The 26,707-nt window shown below is 59.0% G+C and overlaps 1 protein-coding gene across 2 annotated transcripts; it reads right to left on the minus strand.

The window, feature by feature from the left end:
• Positions 1 to 356: 356 nt before the first annotated feature.
• Positions 357 to 5,265, minus strand: ACTB (actin beta). 2 transcript variants are annotated; one of them, XM_049835529.1, is made up of 6 exons: positions 5,148 to 5,265; positions 3,509 to 3,637; positions 2,975 to 3,214; positions 2,006 to 2,444; positions 1,483 to 1,664; positions 357 to 1,108 (listed from the first exon to the last, which is right to left on the minus strand). In XM_049835529.1, exons 2-6 carry the CDS (start codon positions 3,629 to 3,631, stop codon positions 965 to 967), a joined length of 1,128 nt encoding a protein of 375 aa, XP_049691486.1. In that variant the 5' UTR covers positions 3,632 to 3,637; positions 5,148 to 5,265; the 3' UTR covers positions 357 to 964. The 2 variants fall into 2 exon arrangements, with proteins under 2 accessions (XP_049691486.1, XP_049691487.1); XM_049835530.1 differs by having other exon boundaries at positions 3,509 to 3,633; positions 5,148 to 5,246.
• Positions 5,266 to 26,707: the final 21,442 nt, after the last annotated feature.

Raw genomic sequence — 26,707 nt, forward strand, 5'->3', positions numbered from 1 at the left:
GCACCCTCCCACTTGCTTTCAAACCAAAGCTAGTGACGCTGCCCTGCTACGGAGACACACAAGGCAGCATTTCAGAAGGTGCAGTTGGCTCCTCCAGCAGCTCCCTATGGCACGCACCAGCAGTATCTGGAGAGCTCCAGCCAGGGCAGCTGTGGAGACCTGTGCAGGTTTGGCAGGCTGAGTTCTTCCCCATTCTATCACCATGAGCCAGCTGGCTCGCACAGCAGACCGCCTGCAGCGCCAGCATCCACCCCCAGTCAGATAGCTGACCTGGGCAGCCTGGTAAGGCTAGATCAGAGCATGTAGTAACTGTCAAGAAGTGGCACAGAAGAAAGAAAATGAACAATCAACACCAGTCAAGCCTCTATGGTGTGCACTTTTATTTGAACTGGTCTTAAGTCAGTGTACAGGTAGCCCCTCCCTCCCCCACATACTGGCACCACTTCTCCTAGACCCTGCGGGGGACTGTAAAGCCTTCATTCACATCTATCACTGGGGAACACAGCCTGCTTGCTTGACAAATCGAAGAGAAAAAGGATCAAGTGTGTTTTGTTTTTAAGGCGGAAAGATACAAAAAGACACTTGTTGGGTTACATAATTTACAGACAAGCAATTATAACCTAACACCAGTAACTGGCATGGGCTCCCTCCGAGCTCAGCTGCTGCCTTCACAGAGGCGAGTAACTTCCTGTAACAATGCATTATAACAATATTTGGAATGACTATTAAAAAAAGAAACAAATGTACAATCAAAGTCCTCAGATGCATTGTAGAACTTTGGGGGCGTTCGCTCCAACATGTTTCATTTTAAGACTGCTGCTGACACCTTCACCATTCCAGTTTTTTAATCCTGAGTCAAGCGCCAAAAAAAAAACAAATAAAGCCATGCCAATCTCATCTTGTTTTATGCGCATTTATGGGTTTCATTTCATCACAAGGGTGTGGGTGTTGGTAACAGTCCGGTTTAGAAGCATTTGCGGTGGACAATGGAGGGTCCGGATTCATCGTACTCCTGCTTGCTGATCCACATCTGCTGGAAGGTGGACAGGGAGGCCAGGATGGAGCCTCCGATCCAGACAGAGTACTTGCGCTCAGGTGGGGCAATGATCTGCAGGGAAGAGGAGGAATCGGTCAGATGCACAGTGTCATACTACACTCACTGCCCATGCATGGCCCTGCAAGACAGAGCTGCCCAATTCCCTTATCTAGCCTTGGCCAAGATACCCTGAAGTCCAAACAGGCTTAAGACACCTCACACATCCACCTCCCTCCTCCCACCTTTGCAGCCAGTATTTACACTAATCCCATTATTCCTATGGTTCGGTAGATGCCACCTTGTCCAGAGCAAGGCCCTTAAGGCCACACCAGACACAGAAGTGTGGTTTCTATCTTTTTTAGCAGAAGTTTAGCTTACCCCCCTCCACCCACTCTGCATTTCACCATTAACAGGGGTGCCAAGAGGTTACCCTGACTCCATCCTACCTTGATTTTCATTGTGCTGGGTGCCAGGGCTGTGATCTCCTTCTGCATCCTGTCAGCAATGCCAGGGTACATTGTGGTACCACCAGACAGCACTGTGTTGGCATACAGGTCCTTACGGATATCCACGTCGCACTTCATGATGGAATTGAAGGTAGTTTCGTGGATACCACAGGACTCCATACCTGTGAAGGAAGAAGGAAGTCTCCAGTCAGCAAGGGCTCAGACACAGCCAAGGAGGCCTGAGGAGCTACTATGGGCAACCAAGAAAAAAAACCAGCAGCCCCTTCAGTGGGAAGGCACTACACAGCCACAGCTCTGACAGGCTCAACCTCCTGTTCTACTGTCCCAAGTCCCTCAAACAAACAGCTTCAGGCTGTGTGGAAAGCGAGACTAACTGGTGGGACAGCACAGAACTTGCTACGGACCAGCAATAATACAGTAACCGGCTGCCATGGTCTCCAGGCCACCCTTTACAGAAAGGAACATTGAGGGGCACAGGGTATCCTAGAAGAGTTGGACTTACCCAAGAAAGATGGCTGGAAGAGAGCCTCAGGGCACCTGAACCTCTCATTGCCAATGGTGATGACCTGACCATCAGGGAGTTCATAGCTCTTCTCCAGGGAAGAGCTAGAGGCAGCTGTGGCCATCTCCTGCTCAAAATCCAGGGCGACATAGCACAGCTTCTCCTTGATGTCACGCACAATTTCTCTCTCAGCTGTGGTGGTGAAGCTGTAGCCTCTCTCTGTCAGGATCTTCATGAGGTAGTCCGTCAGGTCACGGCCAGCCAGATCCAGACGGAGAATGGCATGGGGAAGGGCATAACCTTCGTAGATGGGCACAGTGTGGGTAACACCATCACCAGAGTCCATCACAATACCAGTGGTACGACCAGAGGCATACAGGGACAACACAGCCTGGATGGCTACATACATGGCTGGGGTGTTGAAGGTCTCGAACATGATCTAGGGAGAGAAAAGGAGGGGTTGAGTCAACGGCAAAAAACAGGGTTCTCACTACAGGTCTACACCAAGTCCATGCAAGCGGTTTTACTTTTGTCCCTAGATAAGACTTCTCTCCACTCCCCCTTGAAGTCCATGCTCTCAACTTGCCTGGTCTCCACCCACACCTGCCAGCTCAGAGCCTGAGCAGGGACACCACCGCAACAGACCCATCCGCGTGTCACAGCAAGGAACGAAACAAATGCCAAGTAAACTACAGTACAGTCACTCAAGGCTGGTAAATGGATTAGTGTGTCTAGTCAGAAACAGCAGTTAGACAAGTTGCTAGTTCAGTCTCAGAGAAAGCCAGCTTAGAAGAGCAAACAAAACCTGTCAAGGTCCAGCAAAGAGGAGACTCAGGTCAGGAAAGGAAAACCCTGTAAAGATGGCAAAAAGGGAGAATAGTGGTGAAGGAGGAGAGAGGACAACATAGAAGAGGAGAGCTGGCCTGCAGCAACATCTGCTGTAGCTCCAAGCTCCAGAGCTTTACACACCTGTGTCATCTTCTCTCTGTTGGCTTTGGGGTTCAGGGGAGCCTCTGTGAGCAGCACAGGGTGCTCCTCAGGGGCTACTCTCAGCTCGTTGTAGAAAGTGTGGTGCCAGATCTTCTCCATGTCATCCCAGTTGGTGACAATACCGTGTTCAATGGGGTACTTCAGGGTCAGGATACCTCTTTTGCTCTGGGCTTCGTCACCAACATAGCTGTCTTTCTGGCCCATACCGACCATCACACCCTGCACAACAAAGAATAAGCAGTAAGTACAGCTGAAGGGCAAGCCCCACAGGATGGACAACCTGCTTTTCCCAAAACCGGGTCTCCAATTACTGCCCCCACCCTATCAAGAAAGGCATTCAGCCAACCGCTCCAGCACACGCTGCACAAAAGCTCTGCAGGAAGCCGTATTCCCCACCAGTTGTGTTGCAGCACAGAAGCCTCTCGTGTGATAAAGCCAAATAAAAGGGCTTCTTGAAGCTCAATGCCCTCTAGGGGAACCGCTTCCACCAAGAACTCCTCTCCAGCCACCTACCTGATGTCTGGGGCGACCCACGATGGATGGGAAGACAGCACGGGGGGCATCGTCCCCAGCGAAACCGGCCTTGCACATACCGGAACCGTTGTCAACAACGAGCGCGGCAATATCATCATCCATGGCTGGCTGCGGAAGAAGAAGAGACGTGAGCATCCCCGGGTCACCCACCACGCACCGAGCCCGGTCCCCACCGCGGCGGGCGTGGAAGGGAAGGCGATGCCACCCTGGACCTTCTTTCCCCCCCACCCATTTCCTTCCTGCCGGAGTCACCGCTTCACCCGGCGCCCGCTAGAGGGTGCGACGCCTGACCAGATTTCGGCGCTGCACGGATTTGGGACAAAGGAAGTCCCTGCGCCCTCTCGCATTATTACCATAAAAGGCAATGGATGGAGAGCGCCACGCCTCGCCGGCCTCGCCCGCCACCAGTTTTTTTTTTGGGGGGGGGGGGGTATGCCGGGGGCCACACCCCTCTCTCCCCCCCCCCACCCGGCAGGGCGTGGCTGCCACGCCCCAGCGCCCCGCCGTGTGCCCAGCCAGCGGGGCTTGACGCCTCGCCCGGGCTCCGCGCTTCCACGCAGCACCCGTGGGTCGTGCCCGGTGCTCGCCCTGGTTGCAAAGGGGCTCCTGCAGCCTCGGGGCGGGGGGGGGGGGGGGGAGCAGTAGCCACCTCGCTCCATCCGCTAGCCAAAGGTGAAAGGGGCTCTGTCCCACCGACCGGCGGCAGCACGGGTGGGATTAAAGCCAGGGTCTTATGCAATTGCCGCCTGCCCCGAGGAGGGCGAGCTCAGCTCCGCCACCTCCGATTTAATCCGCTAGCATGGCGGGGGGGGGGGGACGGGGAAGGGGATGGGGGGGGGGACGACGGCAGCAGCTGCCGGCACATGTGCCAGCCCTACCCGGGGCAGCCCGCCTGCACAACGGCACTGCCGCTACCCGGGCACAGGGGGGGGGGCTTTCTTTTCCCCTTCTTCCCCCCCCCCCCTTGCGCGAAGCTTTTGTTCCCATGCAACAACCTCGGGAGGGGGTGCCGCCCCCCCATTCCCCTGCAAGAAAAAGCCACCGGGGCTCTTTGCATGTGCCTGTGAGGGGGGGGCTGCGCCCCTCCCCAATGGGGGACAACGCCCCCAGGCCCGACACCGCGGACCCCCCCCAAGTCGTCGTCGTGTGTGTCCCCCCCCCGACAGTTGGGGGCGGGGGGGTGCAGCGCGGAGCAGACAAAGCCCCGCGCCCCATTCCCCCCCCCCCCCCCCCCCCGCGTCGCTCCCGGGGACACAATAGCCGAACCGCCCGCTCCCCCCAACCCCGTGCACGGCCGCCAGCAATCCTCTTACCGAGGCGGATTAACCCCACGGATAGCGGGGGCGGGGGGGCGACCCCCTCTCCCACGCAAGCAGCACCCCCAAACTATTATTAAAGCGCCATCTCCTTCTACATCCCTTAAAATAATTACAGCGGACACCCCCCCCCCCTCCCCCCCAGCAAACAAAGGGAGCGCCGCGAGCGAGCACGCCATCTTCCACCACGCTTCATTAAACTAATATCGATAATAACAACGATTTAACGGCGGAGCTCGAAGAAAAGACAGCCCCCCACCCCTCCCTCCCCTCCCCTATTTCTCTCCCCCGGTCCCGCTCACCTTCGGGGAGTTGGCGCGGTCGGAGCGAGAGCGGTGGCGGGAACGGGGCGCGCGCGCGCGGGAAGCAGGCAGAGCTCACAGCGGCTCCCGCCCGTTGCCCGGCTCTGTTTTTATCGGGCCGCCGCCGCCGCCGCCTCGCCATAAAAGGAAACTTTCGGAAAGCGAGCCTCTGATTGGACGTCGCCGCGCCTCCCCGCCTCGTACCGGCCACGCCTCCCAGGAGCGCCGCGCCCGCCCCGCCCCGCCCGGGCCGGCGCGCGCGCGGCAGCGCCCCCCCCCCCCTCCTCCCCCCAACTCCGTCCGCCCTGCAAAAAAAAAAAAAAAAAAAAATATTGGGGAGGGGGGGGCAAAGTAAATTCGGGGAGGGATGGGATGCGGGTGTTGTGGGTGCGATCCCCCTTAGTTTTACTCTGCTTTGCTGGGCAAGGGGGCCTGTTGCCGCTGTGCTTGCCCCCCCCCTCCTAATTCCTCCGGGGGTCGCGGTGGTCCGGTAGCCCCCCCCCCCTCCCCGGGAGGGGAACCGCCGCAAGCCTCACACAAAGCCCCGTTGCTGGAGGAGGAGGAGGGGGGGGAGCCGGCCTGTTTGTCCCCGGGCTGTTTGGGAGCCGGGTAGGCAGCTGCAGCCCCCCCCCCCCCCCCCAGCAGGGGAAGGGGGTAACAGTGGGGGCAACGTGCTGCAGGACCCCACTGCCCCCCCCCCCCCCAGGGTTTTTTTTTTGGGGGGGGGGGTTGGCTTCTGCCTGCTCCTGCCTCCAGTGCTGCCCATCACCCAGGCCACGGGGAGGGCCATTGGTCTGCGCCCCCAGACAGGGGGCAAACACCAGTAACCCCCCCCCCCCCCCAAAGCGTGTCCCAGCTTGGAGTGGGATGCGGGGCCAAGTTCGGTGCTGATGTCAGCAGGCAGCGGTGACACCACACGGCTCCTGCCGGGCCTTCGGCCCTTGAACCCACCCGGGGAACATCGTGGCCGCCTCCGGGCACCGTTAAAGGCCGTGTGTCGGGATACCTGGGAGAAGGGAACGTTCCACCGGCTCCCGCTCGGATCCCGAATCGAGCGAGGGGTCCCGGTTCCTGCTCCCCATCCTGCCCCGGGGTTAGCGGTGGGTGACCACCGGAGCAGCGATTGGGTCAGATTTGGGCAATATTTTGTTTCTGTCCTCTTTTGATCTAAAGCTTGCCGGAGAGGGAGACGTGGCTGCTGCTGCCCGGGCTGCTTTTCTGCAATTCCCTCTTTGGCTGTTACGATCAAATATTGGTCGGAAATAAAGGCGAGGGCAGCATCCGCGGAGCGGCAGGCAGCGGCGACGAGAGGGCTTTGCGTCTCCAGAGCGTTGTAGGAACGCGGGCTGATTAATCAAGTTAATTAAGCAGCCCTGTAAGTAAAGTAGCAGCAGCCACTCGCAATCTGTTGCCGGTTGGAAGCACGCAGACTTCGGTGTGGGGACCTCGAATGTCTAATCTCTGCGGTTTGAAAACAGCAATGACGGGGGGGGGGGAAATTAAAATCCCCTGGAAGACAAAAAAAAAAAATGCTAAAAATGCCTGTCCTCCACGGGACACCCCTCGCCCGGCATCACGGTGGGGGGAGCCAGCTCTGCCATCGGGGTCTTGCAGCCCACACCAGCAAGTTCTTTGTCACTGGGGACCCGCAGAGACCACAGTGAGGATGAGGATGGGGCCTGGAAGATGGGGGTCCCTCCCCAAACCACCGGCTGCCCTCCCCAGCGTGGGGTCTGGCTGAGGGGAGGACCCAGGCGTGATTTCTCCCCCCATCCCCAAGCATTGCTCCCTGCTGCGGGACAAACAAAGGAGGAGAACAGCGAGGAGAAACCTGCGAAATCCTGCTGAAATGGAGATTTGCAACTACCTGGGGGGGGGGGGGGGGGGGGCTGTGGAGGGGGATGGGAAGAGTTGGGACACCGGGCATGGACGGGAACCCCAGGAGCAGCCCTTTTCCATAGGAAAGCATCCCCTTCCCCAGGAGCACCTTGTCCGGGAGGTGGGTGAAGGTGCCCCAAACCCCAGCACGGTGGCTGCTCCCGGATGGGTGCTGCGGAGGGGATGCTGTGGAGAGGAGAGCCAGGAGCCCTGGGGGGGTCTGCTGGGCCACCCCAGGCCCCTGCCTCATCCCTCAGGGCAGAGGTGGCCGTGGTGATGGACCTGCCCTGCCAGGCCACCTTGGGACCACGCCGTCCCCTCCACGGTCGTTTCCCTGCCACCTCGGGTGAATCGTGGAAGATCTCTGGATTGCAGCTTCCCTTGCAGTAAAATGGGAGTCATCGCTGTTAATTACCTACCTCACGGGGAATTAATTAATGTTTGCGCTCCGCTTTGAAAAGGCTGATTATTAATTAGAAGATTATACGTCAAATAAGGGGAGCCACAAGGCATGGGTACAGCTGATGGCTCTTGCGGGCGTAAACCGTGGTCCGCAAACGCGCTGATAAGGGGTCTGCGGGAAACAGCAGTGGGAAAAAGTCCCGCGATAGCACTGGGGTGACGGGTTTGGGATGGGGAACGTCAGCGGGAGGTCAGGACCAGGTGGGGCGGCCACTGTGACTCACGGGGGTCTTGGTCAGCTGGATGGGAGCGCAACAGAGGGACGGGATGCTCCTCTCCGCTGCGTTCCGGTGAGGCGGTTGGGTGGAGCGGGGCTGAGGAGCCAGGGATGCGAGACAGCCCATTAGGCAGGGAGGGGAATTACTGGGCAATTAGCGTCTCTTGATTATTGGACTGAATCAGAAAGCAATCGATCCACCAGCATCCGGCGGGCAGTAACACCGGCCCCGCGTCTCCTGGCTTTCGGGGGCAGTGGGATTTGGCCTCGGTGGGGATGGCAGGATGTGGCCCACAGCACACGGTCAAGCACCACCGCTTCCTCCCAGCCTGAAGACACTTTGATAGCAAAGCCACCAGCCAGTCACCGTGTTCACCGCCCAGACCATGCGCGCTGTGACGGACCGAGCCGGCTCCGCTGGCCACGGCTCGGGCCTCTCCTCCCGTCCGCTCCCGGGCTGTTGCAAAAACCAAGAGGAGAAAAAAGGGAACCGAGCCAAGAAGTCCCCCCGGCTGTCGTGTTACCCTTGGGCAAACATCACAGGGTCCTGAGTTTCCCTGTTTTGCTTCACTTCTCCCTGCTTGTCCTTGGCGCTTGGCTCGCCCCAGCTCCGGACAAAACTATCCGGGGGAGGATTCTCCTGCCCTTCGCTGGCTGATATGGCCAGGCTTGAATTTCTGCGCTTTTGGGACAACATGTGAGCTCTCCTTTCCACTCGCTTCTTCCAGCCCTTGCCCTACAACAGGAGCCTTTTGCTCAGCCAGGGATGGTGTCTGCTGCACATTTGGAGAGAGGAAGGTCAAGAGGGGGGAAATAATCCCAGCAGCTTTTGGGGCTGGCTTGAATTTCTGCACATCCCCTTCGGCTCCTCCATCGCTGTCCTCGCCATGCACTCGGGCCTCGGGTCTCTCCCTCCTGCTGTCGTGACAATGAGAAGAGGTGGAAGCTTCTGAAACCAGCCCAGTTGATTTAAATCACCCTCCCGCAAAAATCACGGACGTTTTTCGGAGCGCTGCCTTTCTGCTCCCTTCCCACTCCCCAAGGGGAACAGGGAAAGGTGCTGGCCACATCCCCTATTTCGCAGGCACGGGGACCATCCCAGAACCTTCCTCTTTTTCAATTCACTCCTTGCAGCTGCAATGGGAATTTGCAGGAGGTAAAATCTAAGTGGGAACCCCAAGCCCATCTCCCTCTTTGGAGATGATCGGGGGCCTCGCCACAGCCCCCACCTCTCTTTTTACGGGGACACCTTCAGCATTAAAACCTGAAGCAAAACAGCACCTGACATTTACCTGACTCCAACAAGCTGCAGATTCTCCTCTCCCCCTTTAAGCATCACGCTCCACTCTCGTGCATCCCTCCCCGACGTTCCTGCTCCTTTGTATTGATCCTCAAGCTCTCTGATTTATCAGTGCCTTTTGCAGAGAGAGATGAAAGCCTTTCCCTCTGCAGACCTCCATGTGCAAGAGACCATTCTCCCCCAATCTGCTGCATCCGCATGGATGGGCTAACGGAGCATCCACATCTATCCACACCCAAGGTAAATCATTATATTGGATCACGCTGGAAAACTGTATAAATTCACCGCTTTCCATCTTCGGGGCACCGATAGCCAACCTGTGCCAGGTTTTGCTGAGGCTGTTGGAAAGGGCACAGCCCTGCCCAGGTAGCAGAGGTGGTAGAAGGGGACGTGTGCCTGGTTTACAGCCTGCTGCACCTGATAACAAGACTTTGCTGGAGGGGTCGAAGCCCTGAGCAGCGGTTTTTCTTCACCCATTTCCCTAGCTGGGCCTGTCCTCGCTGCCTCCAGCCCCATCGCTCCGTGCCTTTCCTAGCCCCTTCGTTACGTACCCCTGAGCTGAGCCCCGCACCAACATTTCCAGATCGTGATGCTGGCCCCAGAGTCCCCCAGTCCACGCCGGCGGCAGGAGACCAGGGTTTCGTTCCAGCCTTGCAGGTAAGCACCCATCAGCCGGTGCCTGGGCTGGACATCCCCTACCCAGCTCCATACTGGTCCCCAGCAGCCCTGCTGCCCTCCCACCCTCCCTGGGCTGAGCTGGCTCGGCCAGAGCAGAGCAAAGCCCTCCCTTCCTCCACCGCTTAAACGTGCTGCTGGTGTTGTCTTGGTTGACCTTGACAGCAAGAGCTGGTGAGGCCCAAGCGTTGAATTGTTATTAGCCCAAGGTCATTCCGCAGCACAACACGATTATGCCAGCACAGCCAGAGCCCCCCCGGGGCAATGCCGGACAGGCTCCCAGTTTCAGCCGTCCCTGCCACCCTGTGCATCTTTTGGGGTCCGCTTCTCTCACGGCGATGGGACGGGTATAAACTAAGCCCTACACTGGGCTCTTTCCCTGGGCGAAGAATTTCTCCGCAGGGATTGAAAACAGCGGAGCAGCCCTGTCCCTCCAGCCAGGCCCGGCGTCAACTTCGGGGGATATTTCCTCCAGCTAAAAACAGAAGGGGAAGCGAAAAAGCTGATTGTCCCTGGGCTTTCTCTGCAAGTGTAAACTCTCTGGCCCCAGCTGCATCACCTCCCAAACACCACTGAATGACCCCTCTGCCGCGATGCAGCCCCAGGAGGGACTTCGCTGCAAAGGATGCTCCCTGCGTTTTGGTTACCGGCCCTGGCAAAAGGCTCCCACACGTGTTACATGGTGCTATGCCGAGCTGTACGGTGTATTTTCAACTGCTTCTTAATTACTTTGAGAATTGATTTTTCTCGGTTCCTGATAAAAGCAGGGAGGCAGCTGGATGGAGTTTTCCGCTCGTACCGTACCTAGGAAATGAAAAAGATCCTGGCCAACCCAAGCACGCCGGGAAATTCGCTTTGATCTCTGCTGGGCTAATGGCACTTTCCATCTGGGGGCTTCAAGCCTTTGGCAGAGGTCACCTGTCCCATCTCGGAGAGGGAGGGAAGAGCGCTGCCTTTGTTTTCGGTGTGGGAAACGGAGGAGCAGAGCGTGGGGATGCCCGTTGCCCCCGCTCCGGAGGGCTCTCCCACCCGTGCCAGGTAATATAAAGCGCTTCTGACTCTGCAGGCAATTCTGCTTTGGGGCTGGGGGTGTAATCGCCCTTTATCTCCAGCTACGGGGATCACGTTGGCTTAGCAGTTAAATGGAAGAGAGGGGTCTGAGACAGCCGTGCTGCGTTGCTGTGGCTGGGGCAGCCCTGAGCGCCCGCAGACGGGGACCCCCACCCCTCCGGCAGCCCCAGACCCGCACCCAGCTCCTCCGCCGGCGGGCGCAGGGATGCTCGGGGAACGGACGGGTGAGGCGGGGTTTGCCCGTTCCTAGAAAGAGGGATGTGGAGGCATCCGCTGGAGCCACTCTGGGCCCCATCCCAGCTCCATCCCTGCCCGGGCTGGCCCCCGGCTCTGTTTGCACAGCCGGTGCTGAGCCCTGACGCAATCGGCTCGCCCCAGGCGGGGAGTCGGCGATGGAGGAGTGGGACCTGCTCTTGTCAATGCCTCATCCACTCTCCGTGCTCCTCCAGGTTAAAAGAAACCCTCAGGGGTGATTCAGCCTCCCACAAGAGACCCCAGAAACGAAACCCAGCTGCCACCCATCTCCCCCCACCTTGGCTCCCTGCGGGGGAGCGGGTGCAGGGGAGGAGGACCGGGAGATTTTCGCCTGGTACCAGGCAGAGCCGGCTTGTTTCTGGTCCCCATGGCAGGAGTAAGAGCGGGGTGATGCCGCTCCCAACCAGCCCCTCCGGTCCAGCTTTCAGCGAAATCTGCAGCAAACCGGGGGCAAGCCGGCGACCTCACGACGATATCATCCCTCCGATATCATCCAGCGACCACTCCGCACACAAACTGGGGATGAAAGGAAACCACCGCCACAAAGCCTGTGTGCAGAGGCACCGATCCCCACTGCATTTTATTACCCTCTCAGCCCATTGTCCCCGAAGTTTCCATCCCTCACTCGAGACAGTATTTCCGTGTGTGCTTTGTTTGGCTCGTTTCACACATTCCTGCTGGCAGGAGATAAGATCTCAAGAGAAAGGCAAACGAAAGCCCGTGGGTGTCATGTGCTGGCCGTCCCTCCCCCTGACGCATTAAGGTACCTTGCCCCCTCCTCACCAGCTCTGACCTGGGACCAGCAAGGACACCCCGATGTTCATCCCATCGCGGGCTGGTCCGTGGGATGGAGATCTGGAAGGAGGAAGTGTGATGGGAATTGGGTCGTTTTGTGAGTTGTCGGGTCAGTCCTGCTCCCGAGGAAGAGGATGGCAGACCTCTGCTCTCTCCTGGCACCAGGGTGCCCTTGGGCCACCCTTGGGTGCCCTCTCTGCTGTCCCATGTGGGTCCCGGGCGGGCATTGAGCCCCTCTGGGGTGGTAGAGGTGTTTTCGGCTCTGGGAAAATTTGAAAAATGCACTTAAGTCCCATTAAAACCTCGAGGGCTCGCAGGTGGCACTCACCAGAGCAATGGCACTGCCCTGGGGAACCCCCTCCTGCCCTGGCCCGGGCATCCCCCAGGGGAGCCCGTGCTGCCTTGTGCAGGTGTGTATGAATACATCCCTCCTTCTTCTGGCCCCTAACAAAAAATGGGGTTAAGATATCCCTATTCCTGCTCTCTTCCCTTCTCCGCACCAGAGCCGGAGCCGTGCGGGGTTGCAGAAGTAGCTTCCAGATCTCCTCCATCGCTGGAGCTCCGTGGGCAGCAGAGGAAGCCAAGCAGATACGGGGACCACCGGGGCCACGGTGGGGCTCAGACGGAAAACGGGCTGAGACATGAAGGGTGGCTGCTGTCTCTACAGCTTCTCGGCCCAAGGAAGAGGCAAGCCAGCGAGCAGAAAACGAGGGAGTGATTTTCCTACGGGGGCTTTGCAGGAGCCCCCTTGGTCCCAATACCACTACGCGGGGCTGTGAGATAGCTGCATGGCACCTTTCACTCTCCGGGAGCCCTCGTTCTTGTTTTGCAAGAGCTCGGAGGGAGGGACAAGCAAGAGGAACGCTCCAGCTGCGGTGCTGGGAATGAGGAAGCCTCGAGCACAGGGCAGCTCCGGCTCCGGCACATCCAGGGCTCAATCCTGGTAACAGCCTGGCAGGACAGGAGTGTCCCTGCTTTGCCCTGGCATCACCCTGCTTGGGGTCCCTCGCTCGGGGCTGGCTCGATGGGCAGCGGGGGCTGCTCACCAACCCCATGGGACCAGAGCCCCCTGCCCAGACTTTGCAAGCTCTGGAACCAGGAAAGTTTTTCTCCTGCCCATCCAACACGGGGGCGCATCATTCCACAGCCAAACCCAGACCCCTCAGCTTTTCCCTCTGACGCAGAGGTCGGTGAAAGGAGAAGACGTGGGAAGGAGGGAGGTCGGGATGGCGAGGGTCCCCCCTCCTCGCCCGTGAGCACCCACCCCTCTCTGGGCACAGGTTTTAATGAACGCAGAGTGACCAAGTGACCGACCTACCCAGCAGCTCCCAGCACAACCGCCGGCCCGGGGACTTAAACCTTAAATTGCAAAACTTGGCCCTGCCTCTAGGTAACCAGCGGAGAAAGAGGCAGTGGAAACCGAAAACCAGAGAAGAGCTGAGGCCCACTGCTCCCCCCTCCCCGCATCGCTTCATAAACCCTAAATTCACCAGGAATACACCTTAGAAATGATCCCCTCCCTCCTCCGCCCCGTCCGAGCGGTGGGGGTGCCCTCCAGCAGGATGGGTGCCCTGGATCATCCTGCACCCCATACCTGGGGCAGGCACGGGAAGGGAAAAAGGTCCCTGTATTTCCCCTCCCTTGTGCATCAGCTCGAGGAGCAATGACAGACAACCCCCCCAGCCCCGACACGTTCCGTTGGTTTTTTGTAATAATAAGTTAATAATAAATAAAGTTTAATAATAATATAAGTTAATATTTTGCATATTAACTTCCAGCGGATGCCAGGGCACGAGTTGCTGAAGTGCTGGAAGCCTGTCCTTGCTTCCAAGATAGATAACTCTCCACGCTCAGCAGTGAAATTTTTTCTGAGCTCCCAAAGTCTCCGTGTACTGGGATGGAAAGGACCTTGGATGCTCACTCGTCCCCGGGGGATTTTGAGGTGCCCCCTCAAATCCAGCTGCCCTTAAAGGAGAGCCATCGATCTGCCGGCAGCCTGAGCCCCTCTGCAAGGCTGATGTTCTCCATCGGGTTGTGGGCAAGGGGGGTCTCGCAGTGCAGGACAAGCCCACCAGCCTCATGAATTTCCTCCCCTAAATCCCCAGTCCTACCTAATGAACCCTGCGCTGGTGACCGGCGTGTCGGGAGCTCCCAGTATTTGCTTTGGCCAGTTTATTGGCCATCCCGGTTTTTTCTTTTTTTTTTGGATAAGCATCTTTCCTACACTTGGTGTAATCACATCCTGATAGCAAGCGGGCAGTGGGCTGTCAGCAAGCTGCTCCCAGCTGATGCTGGGGTGGAGAGCAAGGTCCTTTGCCCAGCTGCTCCCATGGATTCACATCTCTGGGATGGGACAGACAGCCCGGAAAGCCGCGCGATCCCAACGCCAAGACTTGCTGCGTTACCACTTCCCAGCACGTTTCTCCATGAGCGCTCTGCCAGCAGACTCGTTAGCTGTGACATCTCATTAAAGCAACCGTCCTTGGGGGAATTGGCTTGCACGCAGGAGCGCTGGTTTTGGTGTTGCCCTTTTCCTCCCCATCTCCAGACAGGAGCAAGGACCGAGCGACGGGAGAAGACCCGTCTGTTGGGATACGCGCAGCAACTCCCCTTGCTGCGAGGGAAAAATCTGCAAAGGGAAAAATCTGCAAAGGGAAAGTCAGAGGGAGAAGTCTACACACATCAAAAAGAAATAATCTCAGCAAAGTCACGATTATTTAAAAACCACACAGACAGTCACCTCCCTAGAGCTCTCACCGAGCCTGCGGAGGAGATGGGTTTCTCCTGTGCCAGGACCAGTTTCTGAGCTCGCCAGCCCAGTGTGGATGGAGTTTCGCCCGCCAGCCCCATTCTGTTGCAGGGTCCCCACCCCGGCCGGCTTGGGGACGGGGAGCCGCAGCCCCCACAGGCCCTGGACCGGGAGCGTTTCCTCCTGGAGAAGAAGTATGGAAACGACCTGGAAACTGGCTCTGGGTGGATTTAATCCCGTCTGATTTCCTCTTCTGTGAACTTCAACCATGTCTTTTGAAATTCTTTCCACTCCTAAATAATAAGAGATGTTTCCAGCATGGGATACGCTCTTCTTCTTCATCAAATAGGGAGGCACCAGCCCCTTCATCTCCTTCTGCTACAGAAGTCCGGAGGCTTAAGTTAAATAGGACGCAAGCATCCCTGTTGGGTAGAGACCTAAACCCCGTAATTCTAAGCCCAATTTTAAACAACAAAACGGGGCTCCGGGGGACCAGCAGAGTGACCGATCCCTGCAGCCATCCAGCACTTCGCTGTGCAGGGTGGTTGATTTTCACCATTAAAAGTGATGCCACCACCAGCAGTTGGCTGTTGTCCTGCATCACTGGGTCACCTCCGAGCCGCTTCCCATTGCTCAATCTTGCAGAAAAATCACATAAAATCAGGCTCCGAGGACGGGCACCCCACAGTCTGCACGGGAAGGGTTTCCTCACCTCCAGCCCACATCTCTGCCGCTGACGGTTCAGCCCAGGATTTCTGCCATTGGTAACTGCAGCCACGGAAGAAAAGGTGGTCGGTCCCTTTCTTCCCACCTTGCCCAGTTGTATCCCCTCTAACTTCTTTTTCTCCAGGCAGATAAGGGGAAGGGGACGTTCCCTGCAGCCCAAGCGCTGGGGATGCTCAGCACATTTCTAAGGCGAGTAAGGCTTTTTCCAGCCCATCGCAGCTGGGTCTGGAGCTCAGGTGTCCCAGCCCACCTCCACCCTGTCTTATTTCTAATATTTCACACGCAGCGGGTCTGAGCATGACCAGCTCAGCGAGGAGAAGAAAAACAAAGATGAAAAAGCTTTTTAACCCCCTTCACCCTATCTTTTTCAAGCCTCAGAGGAGCTCAGCCCCTCTCAGCGTGAGCTCTTGGTCCTGGGAGGACCTCATCGTCCCTCCAATGCAGACAGCAGAACCAAGCCATAAAAAAAAAGGACTCCGAGCCCCTTCTCCATAAACTTATTCTTCTGCCGGCAGCTGCCAGGAGCAGTCATGCTGCTCAAGGAGGTCGGACGGTATTTTTTCCCCATGGGTTGTCTTGACCCAGGGTTGAGGGAGCCCTGCCCTCCAGCCAAACCCAGCTCCCAGCAGCCGGGCCGGGTGCCCACAGGGCTGTGGGGACCATCCCTCGTCACACCGTTCCCACAGTCCCAGCCTTCGAAGGTTTCACCTTTTGTGAGGCGGAGCAGTACCTAATGACAAGTGAAGGATGGTGCCACACCTGCAGCAAGCCATTTTTGGAAGGGCACCTGGGGAAGAAATGATTCCCATGTTGCTGCTCTGTAATTAGCATTAATTACTGGGGCTTGTGAAACCTCTTCCCCATTTACTCCAGGCAGCACCTGACGGAAACTGTGGGAATCCCGTCCAGCTGAGTCAGCCGGGAGCCGGGGAGGGGACGATGGGCCCCCGCGGGGTACAGGGATGAGTCTCTGGGGTCCCTCCCTCTGCCCCCCATCCCATAGGGATGAGGTTTTGCCCCGAGGGGGCCGCATGGCTGGTTAATACACCAAAGAACAGCCAAGCCTCATCCATCTCACCCTTCCCAAGGAGGTGCTGAGTCTTTCTCCGGCTGGGAAACAACCTGGGACATCCCAGGGCTGGGGGGGGAGGGCTTGAATGTGCTGCCCTTTAAAGCATCCTTGCTCCCCAGCCCTGCCTTGCACGGCAGAGCAAGAAGACTGTCCCCAGCAGCACATTTCCTTGGGTATTTGCCTCTACCCCAGCTCATTGCCTTCAGCAACGCCCTGAGGTGTTATTATGGGCCGGGGGAAAATCCACCCCAAAAGCCTAACCCCAAGCAGCCGCTCCGTCACCACCAAATGGCAGGGTACCACTGCCTGAGTCACTTCTTTATTTTTTTTTTTTTTTTTTTAATATTAATGATTCGAATGAATCAGGACATTTCATCATCCGGAGCTGCTTTGGAGTCATCTAACCCTGCCTCAGTGACTCCTCGGTGGCCTGGGGCTGGGGACACATCCAGCCTCCCCCTCCCCCCCCGGGGGGGGGACTGGCTGCTGCAGCCTCACCCCTAAGCCGGCAGCATTTGGCTTCAAAATAAAATGATAAAACAAGAGGAAAAACCCCTCCCCACCCGCAGGGGCTGTTTTCTCCCCAACTCTTTGCAGCAGCTCAGGGTGCTCCAGCACCCTAGGGGGGGCTGAGGGTGACCCCAACCACCACCCTGGGTGGGGGTCCCAGTGGCACAGGGCATCACCATGGGGGTCCCAGAGGCAACGCCTGGGTGTCCCCCAACTTCCCACACACCCCAGGGGTGGTCACGGCCCCTGTCCCCCACATGGGACCCTCGTCCCTCCCCAGGGACCCCGGCGTCCCCTTACCCTCCCACTTGACCTAACCTCCTGTCCATAAATGGAGAGGTTTGAGAGCCCGTCCCCGGGGTGGAGAAGGAGGAAAAAAAAGGAGAATAATGCCAAGAATGCAGGACACAACACGAAGAGCCCAGTCCTGGCCCCCCGGCGTGGGCTGGGGGCTACGGGGATGGCCACCCTGGGTGCTGGGGGAGCCCGGCCCCATAAGTCACCCCGGTTGCTGGAAAGAAAGGTGCTATTTTTGTTTCTCTTTCTCTGCATTTCTCACCAGCTGGGGACTTTCCAAAGCTGGGCTTGCCCCATTTTCACCTCAGCCCCATGGAGCAGCCCCGGGGTGCTGAGCAGTGCCCCCCCACCCCGGGTTTCCCTTTGCAGTGATGCATCCCCTGCAATGCCATCGTACTGCAGCAACGTGACCCTGCGCAGATGATGCCCCCCCACCCCTGCAGCAGCATCCCCTTGCAGCGATGCGTCCCCCTGCAGAGACGTGTGTCCCCACAGCCCCCGTCCCCTTCACCCCCCTCTGCCCCCAGGACCCCCAGCCTGCGGGAAAGCCACGCCGCGACGGACGTGGGATGGAGACGTAACCTTAAAGGTGGGTGGCACGGAGGGTGCCAGCACCCACGCACCCCAGCTGGCACCATGGGCCAGGCCTCCGCTCGGGGCCAGCGTCCAGCTCCTTAAAATAGAAAGCGAAAACATTCGGGTGCCCAGTCCGGATGGGGAGACTGGGGGGGGCGGGGGGGGGGGAGGGTGTCCATCCCCACCTCCACCGGCCGCACGCTGTCCCAGTGTCTCGCCACCCACCCTAGTCCCCAGCCACCCCTGTCCCCAACCCGGCGGTGCCCATCCCCAAGGTCAGGGTGGATCCCTTTTGGGTTCTCTTGGGGAAATTGCTCCAGTGGCTCGCTCAAATCCTCCATAAAAGGAAAAACAGCCGGCAGGTAGCACTGCCAAACTTAGTCATCCCCAGTCCGGCAGCGCTCACAGCTCCGTCAGCAGCAATTTCCTCTCCGCACGGGGCGGGGGGGACAGGGAGGAACGGTTTTGCCTCGGCAAACGCCGTGCCGAAAGCACCCTGTGCCGGCTGCGATGCATCGGGCTTGGCCGAAGGCTGCTGCTGGATTTGGTGGGTTTGGGGAGATGCTGCCGTGGTCCCGCACAAGATCCAAGGGGGAATTGCACGCCCTGGGGCGAGCGGAAAGCTTGGCGTCAGGTATAGTGGTGCCACAGTCGGTCAGGCACCGAAATCTCACTTTTTCCAAAAAATTTGGTCTAGAGGCACGGCAGTGTAAATGCACCTGGGAGCACCTTGAAGCACCTGGAGTTCGGTGGGGTTTGTTTGCTGCCCATGGGACAAGCGTCACAGAGCCCATCATGAATAGAAAGGACCTCCAGCCCATCCCGAGCACAGCGACTGGATCCTGGTCCCATCCCAGTGCCGGGCTGGCTCCAAGGGCGACCCCCGAGCTGGCCCATCCTTCTCCGGCCATACCCAGAGCGGGACATGGGGCATCCCTGGATCCCCCCCCCCGCCAGCTCCTCCAGCCCCAGCTCTGCCTCCATTTCCCCGTGCAGGAAGGAGCCTGATCGCCCGCTCCTCCCCGCGGTGGTTTAACAAACCCTTGAGAAACAACCGGGGCTCAGCACCGCCACGGCTCGGCTCATCCCTGCCAGGGATTCCCCGCATGATGCATTCACCCGGGACTCAATGCCCTGGGGTGTGAGGAAGGACGAGGTGTTTTCTTCCATCGCCCCAGGGACACAGGGTGACCCCGTCACCTCCCTTGTCACCTCGCCACAGGGACATGGCAGTGCCCGGTGGTTCGGAGAGACTTCTCCCGACCACAGGGTTGGGAGGGGATCAGGGTGGTGGCATCCCCAACCTGCACAACGGGGCAAACACCCCAAAACACTCACGGGGAAGCCAAAGCAGCAAAAGGACAACTGCCAACCCCGCAATCGCCCCCGCAGTGGGATTTCAGCTGGGTTCTCGCTCCAAGCTTTCCCAAATCCTGGCTAAACAAACCCACCCTGGATGGGCAGCCCCAGCGGGCAGCGATCTCGTCCGCACGCTGACTGTCCACCCTGTCCCCTAAATTCCCCTTTTGCAACCGGTTCCCCGCATGGGGCAGAGGAACCGACGATGACCCCTGAGCTCACAGCTTTACTCGGGGAGCGAGACCCCCCCCCGTCCTGGCCGTGCTCAGCTGGCACCGGCTGTTCCAAGGCTTTTGTAGGCAGCCTGCCCGCCCCAGTAAATGATTCACCCCAGCGATAAATGACTGGGGAAAAGTTCTGTCACATCCCGCAGCATCGAAGGCGCATGCGGGGCCATGGGGTACATGGCATCCCAGGGATGAAGGGAGCTCCGAGGGATGACCAGGGCTGCTTTGGGGTAGTTTGTGTTTTTCTAGTGCAGTTTTCCCGCGTGCTTTGGTGATTGGGTCTGTGCTGAGGCCAGGTCCGTCCCCAGTCCCACCAGCAGGGATGATTCTGAGAGTATCATGCGGGGCAGAGGGTCTGGGGAGCCACAGCCTCTCTTGTCCCCGCGCTGGGTATCGCAATCTGGATGGGGCTGTGATGGAATAGCGGTTACGCCATCGCTTCGTGAAATCACAGCACGAGATGAACCAGCCCGAGCAATGAGGTTGAGTCTGCCCTCGGTGGCACCGAGCCTCCAGCTTCACTGGCACACGTCGGCCAGTACTGGGGCACCCCGTTCCCCTTGCTGCGATGCTCACTCCCACCCTGGGCTCAAATCCTGGAGCACCAGCCGCTGGATTGCTGCAGAATCCTGGTTTGCGTTTGGAAGCGATGCGCAAGAGCAAGGGATCTGCTCCTGGAGAGACGCAGCGTGCCCGGAGGGGATCACGGACTCTTCTGTGGGGACCCGAGCAGGCAGCAAAGCCACCACGCTCACTCCCCTTGGCCGCTTTGTTCGTCTCCATATTGTCCACCCTGCCAAGGATTTCCAGAAACTGCAACACCCGTGCAACCCACTGCAAAGCACGGCCGGGCTGCTGGGTGGCAGTGTTGGGATGCACACTGCACTGCGCAGAGCTGCACGCAGGGCCCTGCACGCCCGCTGCATGCAGGACTGCGCACGCCAAGATGCACGCGTGACGAGATGCACGGGGGATTGCGTGCACCTCGGTGTGCGTGATCCCAACACACATGGAGTCGCACGTACCGATGTGCGCAGGGGATTGCACGCACCAACATGCGTGTTGCACGAGGAATTGCACGCACCGAGGTGCACGCTGCGCAGGGGATTGAACATAGCCAAGTGCACGCTGCACGTGGGATCGCATGTACCAAGGTGCACACTGCACGTGGGATTGCACACACCAACATGCATGTTGCGCAAGGAACTGCATGCACGCAGCACATGCGATTACGCACACCAAGCATGCACACAGCACCTGGGGTTGCACACGCTAACATGCATGTTGCACAAAGAACTGCATGCACGCAGCACATGGGATTACATGCACCGAGCATGCACGCAGCACCTGGGATTGCACGCGCCGACATGCATGTTGCACAAGAAACTGCATGCACGCAGCACATGGGATTGCACACACCAACATGCATGTTGCACAAGGAACTGCATGCACGCAGCACATGGGATTGCACACACCAACATGCATGTTGCACAAGGAACTGCATGCACGCAGCACATGGGATTGCACACACCAACATGCATGTTGCACAAGGAACTGCATGCAGCACATGGGATTGCATGCACCAACATGCATGTTGCACAAGGAACTGCATGCATGCATGCAGCACATGGGATTGCACACACCAACATGCATGTTGCACAAGGAATTGCACGCACCGAGGTCCATGCTGCGCAGGGGATTCAACATAGCCAAGTGCACGCTGCACATGGGATCGCATGTACCAAGGTGCACACTGCGCGTGGGATTGCACACACCAACATGCATGTTGCACAAGGAACTGCATGCATGCACGCAGCACAAGGGACTGCACGCACCAACATGCATGTTGCACAAGGAACTGCATGCATGCACGCAGCACAAGGGACTGCACGCACCAACATTCATGTTGCACAAGGAACTGCACGCACGCAGCACATGGGATTACATGCACCAAGCATGCACGCAGCACTTGGGATTGCATGCACCAACATGCATGTTGCACAAGGAACTGCACGCACGCAGCACATGGGATTGCATGCACCAACATGCATGTTGCCCGAGGAACTGCACGCACGCAGCACATGGGACTGCATGCAGCACATGCATGTTGCATGAGGAACTGCACGCACGCAGCACATGGGACTGCATGCAGCACATGCATGTTGCACGAGGAACTGCACGCACGCAGCACATGGGACTGCACGCACCGACATGCTCACTGCACATGGGAGCACACACCGCACGTGGGATCACACGCGCCAACATGCGTGTTGCACAAGGGATTGCACACAGCAAGGTGACGGCTCAAGGCGACATTGTGCATGCCAACGCACACATCGCACGAGGAATCGCACGCCGCAGGTGGGCTTCCACACTGACCAAGGACCTCATCCAGCTCCAGCCCCCCCTCCACGCCCTCCGCTCCCCACCAAAGGCCTTTGCTTTGTCCTGCAAAGCGACAGCAGTCCCTGTCCCATCCCCTCCGGTGACCCTCAGGGTGGCTCTGCACTGGGCGCCCAGTGCCTCCGGCCCCGTTTTTGGGGCGCACACCCATGCCTGGGGAACAGCTCCGCTCCCCCTGGCCCCCCAGCCCCACATCACCCGGGATTTATTCCCCTTCTCGCCTCCATTTCCCTCGCACGACTCGACCCCTGCTGCAGAAATGGGGCTGGGGAGGGGGTTACCAGCACCTTCACTAAAAGGGGGGGGGCTTCACAGGCAAACCAGACCCCCTTCCCACCCCATCCCTGACACCCCCACAGGCACCAAACCCCACAGCAGCCCCTTCCCACCCCAAAGCCGAGGGGCCTCCTGCCTGCAGCCGCCGCCGGTCCGGATACTGAGACCCGGGGCCCCTGCGTGGAGGTTTTGGGTTTCAGTGGCAGCCCCCCCTGCTCCGCATTCCTGCCTTCCCAGGGGCCTCCCTGCAGCCAGCCCGGCCGCAGGCTTATGGAGAAGCAGCAGCATCCCCCCCACATCTCCCCATACCCCCTCGCCCGTGGGTAAAGCTGGTTCGACAGCCCCCCCGGAATGGGAAGCGAAGGCAGCGGTGGGATGGAGGGGTGAGGGAGGCAAAAGACCCCCCCCCCATCAGCTCCCATTGCCACCGGTTTTGCACCAGGAGCCCCCAAGTTTGGGAGCCAGAGGTTGGATCCGGCACCTCTTTGCAGAGCACATGGGGAGTCACGCTCATTTCAACTCCAAATTTGGGGCATCATCCCCCCCGCAACCGCCCCTCCTTGCAGGCCCCACAGAAAGGACGGCCTCTGTTGGCATCCCAGATGTGGCAAGCACAGCTGGGATCCCCCTGCCTCAGTTTCCCCATGTGCAAAACTCCCTCCAGCCTCACTGGGGCCCTATAAGGATGCATAGGAAGCCCAGATACTAAAGGGAGATGGGTATGGATGTACCTAAGGAGAGAAATGAGGGGCTTCAAGGACTCCCAGGCTGTCCAAGAGCCAAAAATCCTGGTCTGGGACAATACTCCCTCCCCTCCCACAGCCCTGAGCACCCCCAGCCACCCCCAAAAGCACAGCCTGCCCCGAGCAAGAGCAGGAAGGTTTTTGCTTGTCCCAAAGGCTCCCCCTGCCCTTCCAGCAGCCGTTGCCCACCAGTGGGTCAGTGGCCAAGGTCCCACGCGCCCAGGGCTGCTGCTGGGGGGGGTTTGCAAAGCAACGGGGAGCGGGATATCGAATCGCTCAAGGACCCAATTCACTTCTTTCCACCCGCTCCCCCATTTCTCAACCCCATGGCTCAACCAGAACCCCCTCCAAAAACAGAAGGGGGGAGACACAGTGCCCCAAGGAGGCAGAGATGGGTCCCCCCCAGCTCAGCACCCATGGGAAGCAGGGGAGGGCTGGGTGGGAGGTGCAGGGCTAATCCCCAAAGGCCCCATTCCTAATCCTGACTAATGGACTCTTTTCACCATCAACAATAGAGTTATCCATCTGGAAGGGGATCTCCTGGCCCAGGAAGGCACAGCTGGCAGGGGCCATGCTTGGGCTGGGAGATTTACCCCCCCCACCACCTCAAACCACTGCCTCCAGCCCCTTCCCTGGGCCAAAATCCCAGCCCCAGCGCTCCCCACTGCAGATATGGGTGCATGCACTACTGCTGCCTTGCCTCCCACCCCAGGATGCCCTGATATCTCCACCAAGGAGTCAAATAACCCACTCACCTCCTCTCCAAGCCACAGAATGTAAAAGCTCCCCCCCCCCCCCCCCCGCCCCTCTCAGCCCTTTATAGGGATCCCCTGAGGCTTCCAGGCTGGCTCCTATTACTGCTACCTCATCCTTAAAGAGATGCCCCCCCCCCTGATTTGGGGGTGCCTGGGGGGGAACCCCCTTGTCCTGTTGGGGCTTGGGTTTGGTTTTTCTCCAACGTGAGCCTCAGCCCTCTCACCCCCCTGGAGGGGTTTGCACACAGACTTGTGCACCCATGGGTGCAACCCCTGAGGGGACGGGGGTCTTGGCACCAGCATCCTGCAAAGGGTGTCCGTGCATCCGCTCCAAAGCCGCACCTCAAGCCTGCGGCAAGAAGCTGGGAAGATGGCAAAATCATCAGCTGCCTCCTCCTCCTCGTTCCCCATCCTTGGTGGCTTCCTCCCACCCTGTTTGCCTTGTCCCATGTTCCCGACATCCCTCCCCACTGCCCTCTGCCTCATTTCCAGCCGCTCCAAGGCTTCTCCAACCCTCCGACGTCCTCTTCGGGATGCACCGTGCACCATCCCAAGGCGAAGCCGGAGCCACCGCGTTGCGTCTGATCGCAGCGGTGACGTGCCAGCAATGGGGACTGCCGTCCCAGCTTTTTGGCACGCTGTGGGTTCGGAGAAAGCAGCCCTGGGGATTCAGGGCAGTGCCATTCCCCTGCCCACCAAACCCTTCGGCAGCTCTGGATGAGGCCACGAGCAGAGGTGGCCGTTGCATTGGGCACGGTGCACCGACCTCAGTGGGAAACATGGATCCGGCCACGACGGAGCGAGAAAATCAGAGCAGAAAGGAGCTGCTGTCGCAAGCTGAGTCACCTGCTCCGCCTGGCGCTGCCGAGCGGCTGGGACCGTGTTATTTTGGAGAGCTGCGTGGGCAGATGCTGATAACACACTTTCTTCTTCCCTGCAAATTCTTCCGTCCTGACTCCATGCTGCAGCGGGGAATTAAAAGCGGGGACGTGCGCGTTGGGCGACGGGGCTGGCGCTGAAGTCTTCCTCTCGGCCTCCTGCTTTGGGGTCACGGCTGCGGCTTCAATGCCGACGGGTGCGAGCTGCAGGCGAGAGCTGAGCACGTGCACGCTCGTTGCACCTCTGGGCAGCGGCACCTCCTGCCGCCACAGACGGACCCGATGCCGGCCCTGGCCGAAACCTCCATCCCAGAGCAACCCGGGGGAGGAGGGCAGCCGGCATCACCCGCTGCGGGAGCCTCCTCTGAAGTGGTTTTCGGGGCCAAAATTCACCGCCGGGCTGTGCGTGGGCAGCCAGCGAGAGGCAAACACACTGTGACGCTGCCCGCGGGTCGGGTTTTTTTGTCCTTTTTTTTTTTTTTTTGAAAGGCTGGAAAGCATCCCCTGCTACCTGATTATTTTGGCCCGCAAAATGCCCCGTGTCTCTCCTCTGCACCTCCTGGGAGCTGCCGTGGGGTTATGGGTGCCTTGTGCCCCGGCAGAGCCCCCGAGGACCAGGCAGGGCGCTGGGTCCAGGACAAAGAGCATCGTCCCCGCCACCGAGGTTGATAACCTCTACACAAAAGGTCTTTTAGGCTTTCCTAATAAAATTCATTTTCCTGCTGGATGAACCAGCCTCCGGCCTCCACCCCACCTCCGTGAGGTCCTTGGGGAGAGCTGGAGGAAGGGGCAGGTTTTCACCTTAGCTTCTGGTAATGTAAAAACCACACCAGAAAACAAGCTTGGGCAGGAAGAGAGGGGACAAAGTCCCAACCCAGACCCAGGACTGCCCGGCCATACGTGCTTTTCCGTCCACTTTCTTCCTTCATTTGTTTGAGCCTTGCCTATGCCCAACACCCAAACTGCTTGAAACAGAGTGCTTCGAGCATTTCCATCCCTTAATGCGCTCTGGATGCAATTAAATTAAGCTAACAGGATAAACCCAGCTAATAAAGCGCCAAGCAAGCAGCATGACCGGTACCATGACCGCTCCTGACGGCTGCAAGACACGGGGACACGTCTGAGCCCCCCGACGATGCTCCACTGCCATCCCTTGCTTCCCGGGGTGGTGGGGCTGAGCAAACCCCCTCGGGGCAGCATCCCATGGGAAAACTCCCTCGGGGAGCAGGATCCGCTGTTCCGTGCCCCTGTCTTAGGACTGCCCTTTGTTTTCCCTGGTGCTGCTGCTTTTTTTTTTTTTTTTTTTTTTTTTTAAATACTGCCTAATACAATTTTAATGAGGCCGGGGCGCCTGCCAACTGTCAGGACAGCCGCCGGAGAACCTCTGCTGAGCTGCCTGGCGGCATATGGCAGCGAGGTTGGGGCAGCCAGGCACCCCGGGGTGTCCCCCCCGGTGGCCCCCAGCAACAGCAAAGGACACGTCGGGGACCCCGAGGAGATGGCAGCCTCCAGCCACGGTGTCGGGTCCCCGCCTGGAGCTTGTTCCTGGCCCTGGTCCAGCGCTCCCAGACCGGCGGGTGGTTTTGGCAAAGCCCTTTATCCCACCGGAGAACAGCTCGCTGAGCTGCACAAGGTCACCCTGTCCCACGCAAGGGCTCCTGTTGTCACCAAACCCTGTCCCGTGCGGGGATGGAGACGGCTGGAGAGATGGTGATCACCTGGCAGCGCGGTCCCCGATCTCCGCCAAGCCCCTCCGCGGGGTGAGGGGGGTCCCCACGCTGGGGGGGGGGCTTCCCAGCCCAGCCTTGGCCATCTCGCAGCCGCTGCCACCACCGCAAGGGACATCGACAGCCCCGGGACGTCTGTCTGCCCGTGGCAGCGACACCGAGCCAGGGTTTGCAGCACTCAGGGGTCCCGGTGGAAGCAGGCGGCCGTAAGCCAGCCCGTGTCCCCTGCGCTGCTGGGATGAAAACCTGCGAGCAGCCCCCTCGTAGCGAACCCCCAAAATCACTCTACCGAGGACAAGGAGGGCTCAGGCCAGGCTGGCAGCCATGTGGCTCGAAGCCAGAGGACAGCCGCGGTCCGAAGGGTGGTCCGGACACGCCGTGACCGGAGGAGAGGAGAGAGCTGGACGCAGAACCCAAAGCATCCCCCGGTTGCCTCTGCCCCCACGCCGCCCCTTCACCCCCGGGGGACATCTCCCGCCGCCCTGGGACGGCTCTGAAGGGACAAAACAACCCGTTGCACGCCCAGAACGCTTCACCAGACGTGGTTTGCCATCTCTGCCGCCGCCAAGCCCCTCGTGCCCACCGTTGGCACCGGCGTGCCCTGCAAAA

This window comes from Accipiter gentilis, chromosome 33, assembly GCF_929443795.1.
Source record: "Accipiter gentilis chromosome 33, bAccGen1.1, whole genome shotgun sequence".
NCBI classification, from domain to species: Eukaryota; Metazoa; Chordata; class Aves; order Accipitriformes; family Accipitridae; genus Astur; species Astur gentilis.

Excerpts from the sequence above, each read along its gene's own strand:
- ACTB (XM_049835529.1), bottom strand. The coding sequence starts at position 3,631 with ATGGATGATGATATTGCCGCGCTCGTTGTTGACAACGGTTCCGGTATG. Across the intron at positions 3,215-3,508 it reads TGGGTCGCCCCAGACATCAG|GGTGTGATGGTCGGTATGGG; the intron begins GTAGGTGGCTGG and ends TTTGTTGTGCAG. Across the intron at positions 1,109-1,482 it reads CCAGCACAATGAAAATCAAG|ATCATTGCCCCACCTGAGCG; the intron begins GTAGGATGGAGT and ends TCTTCCCTGCAG.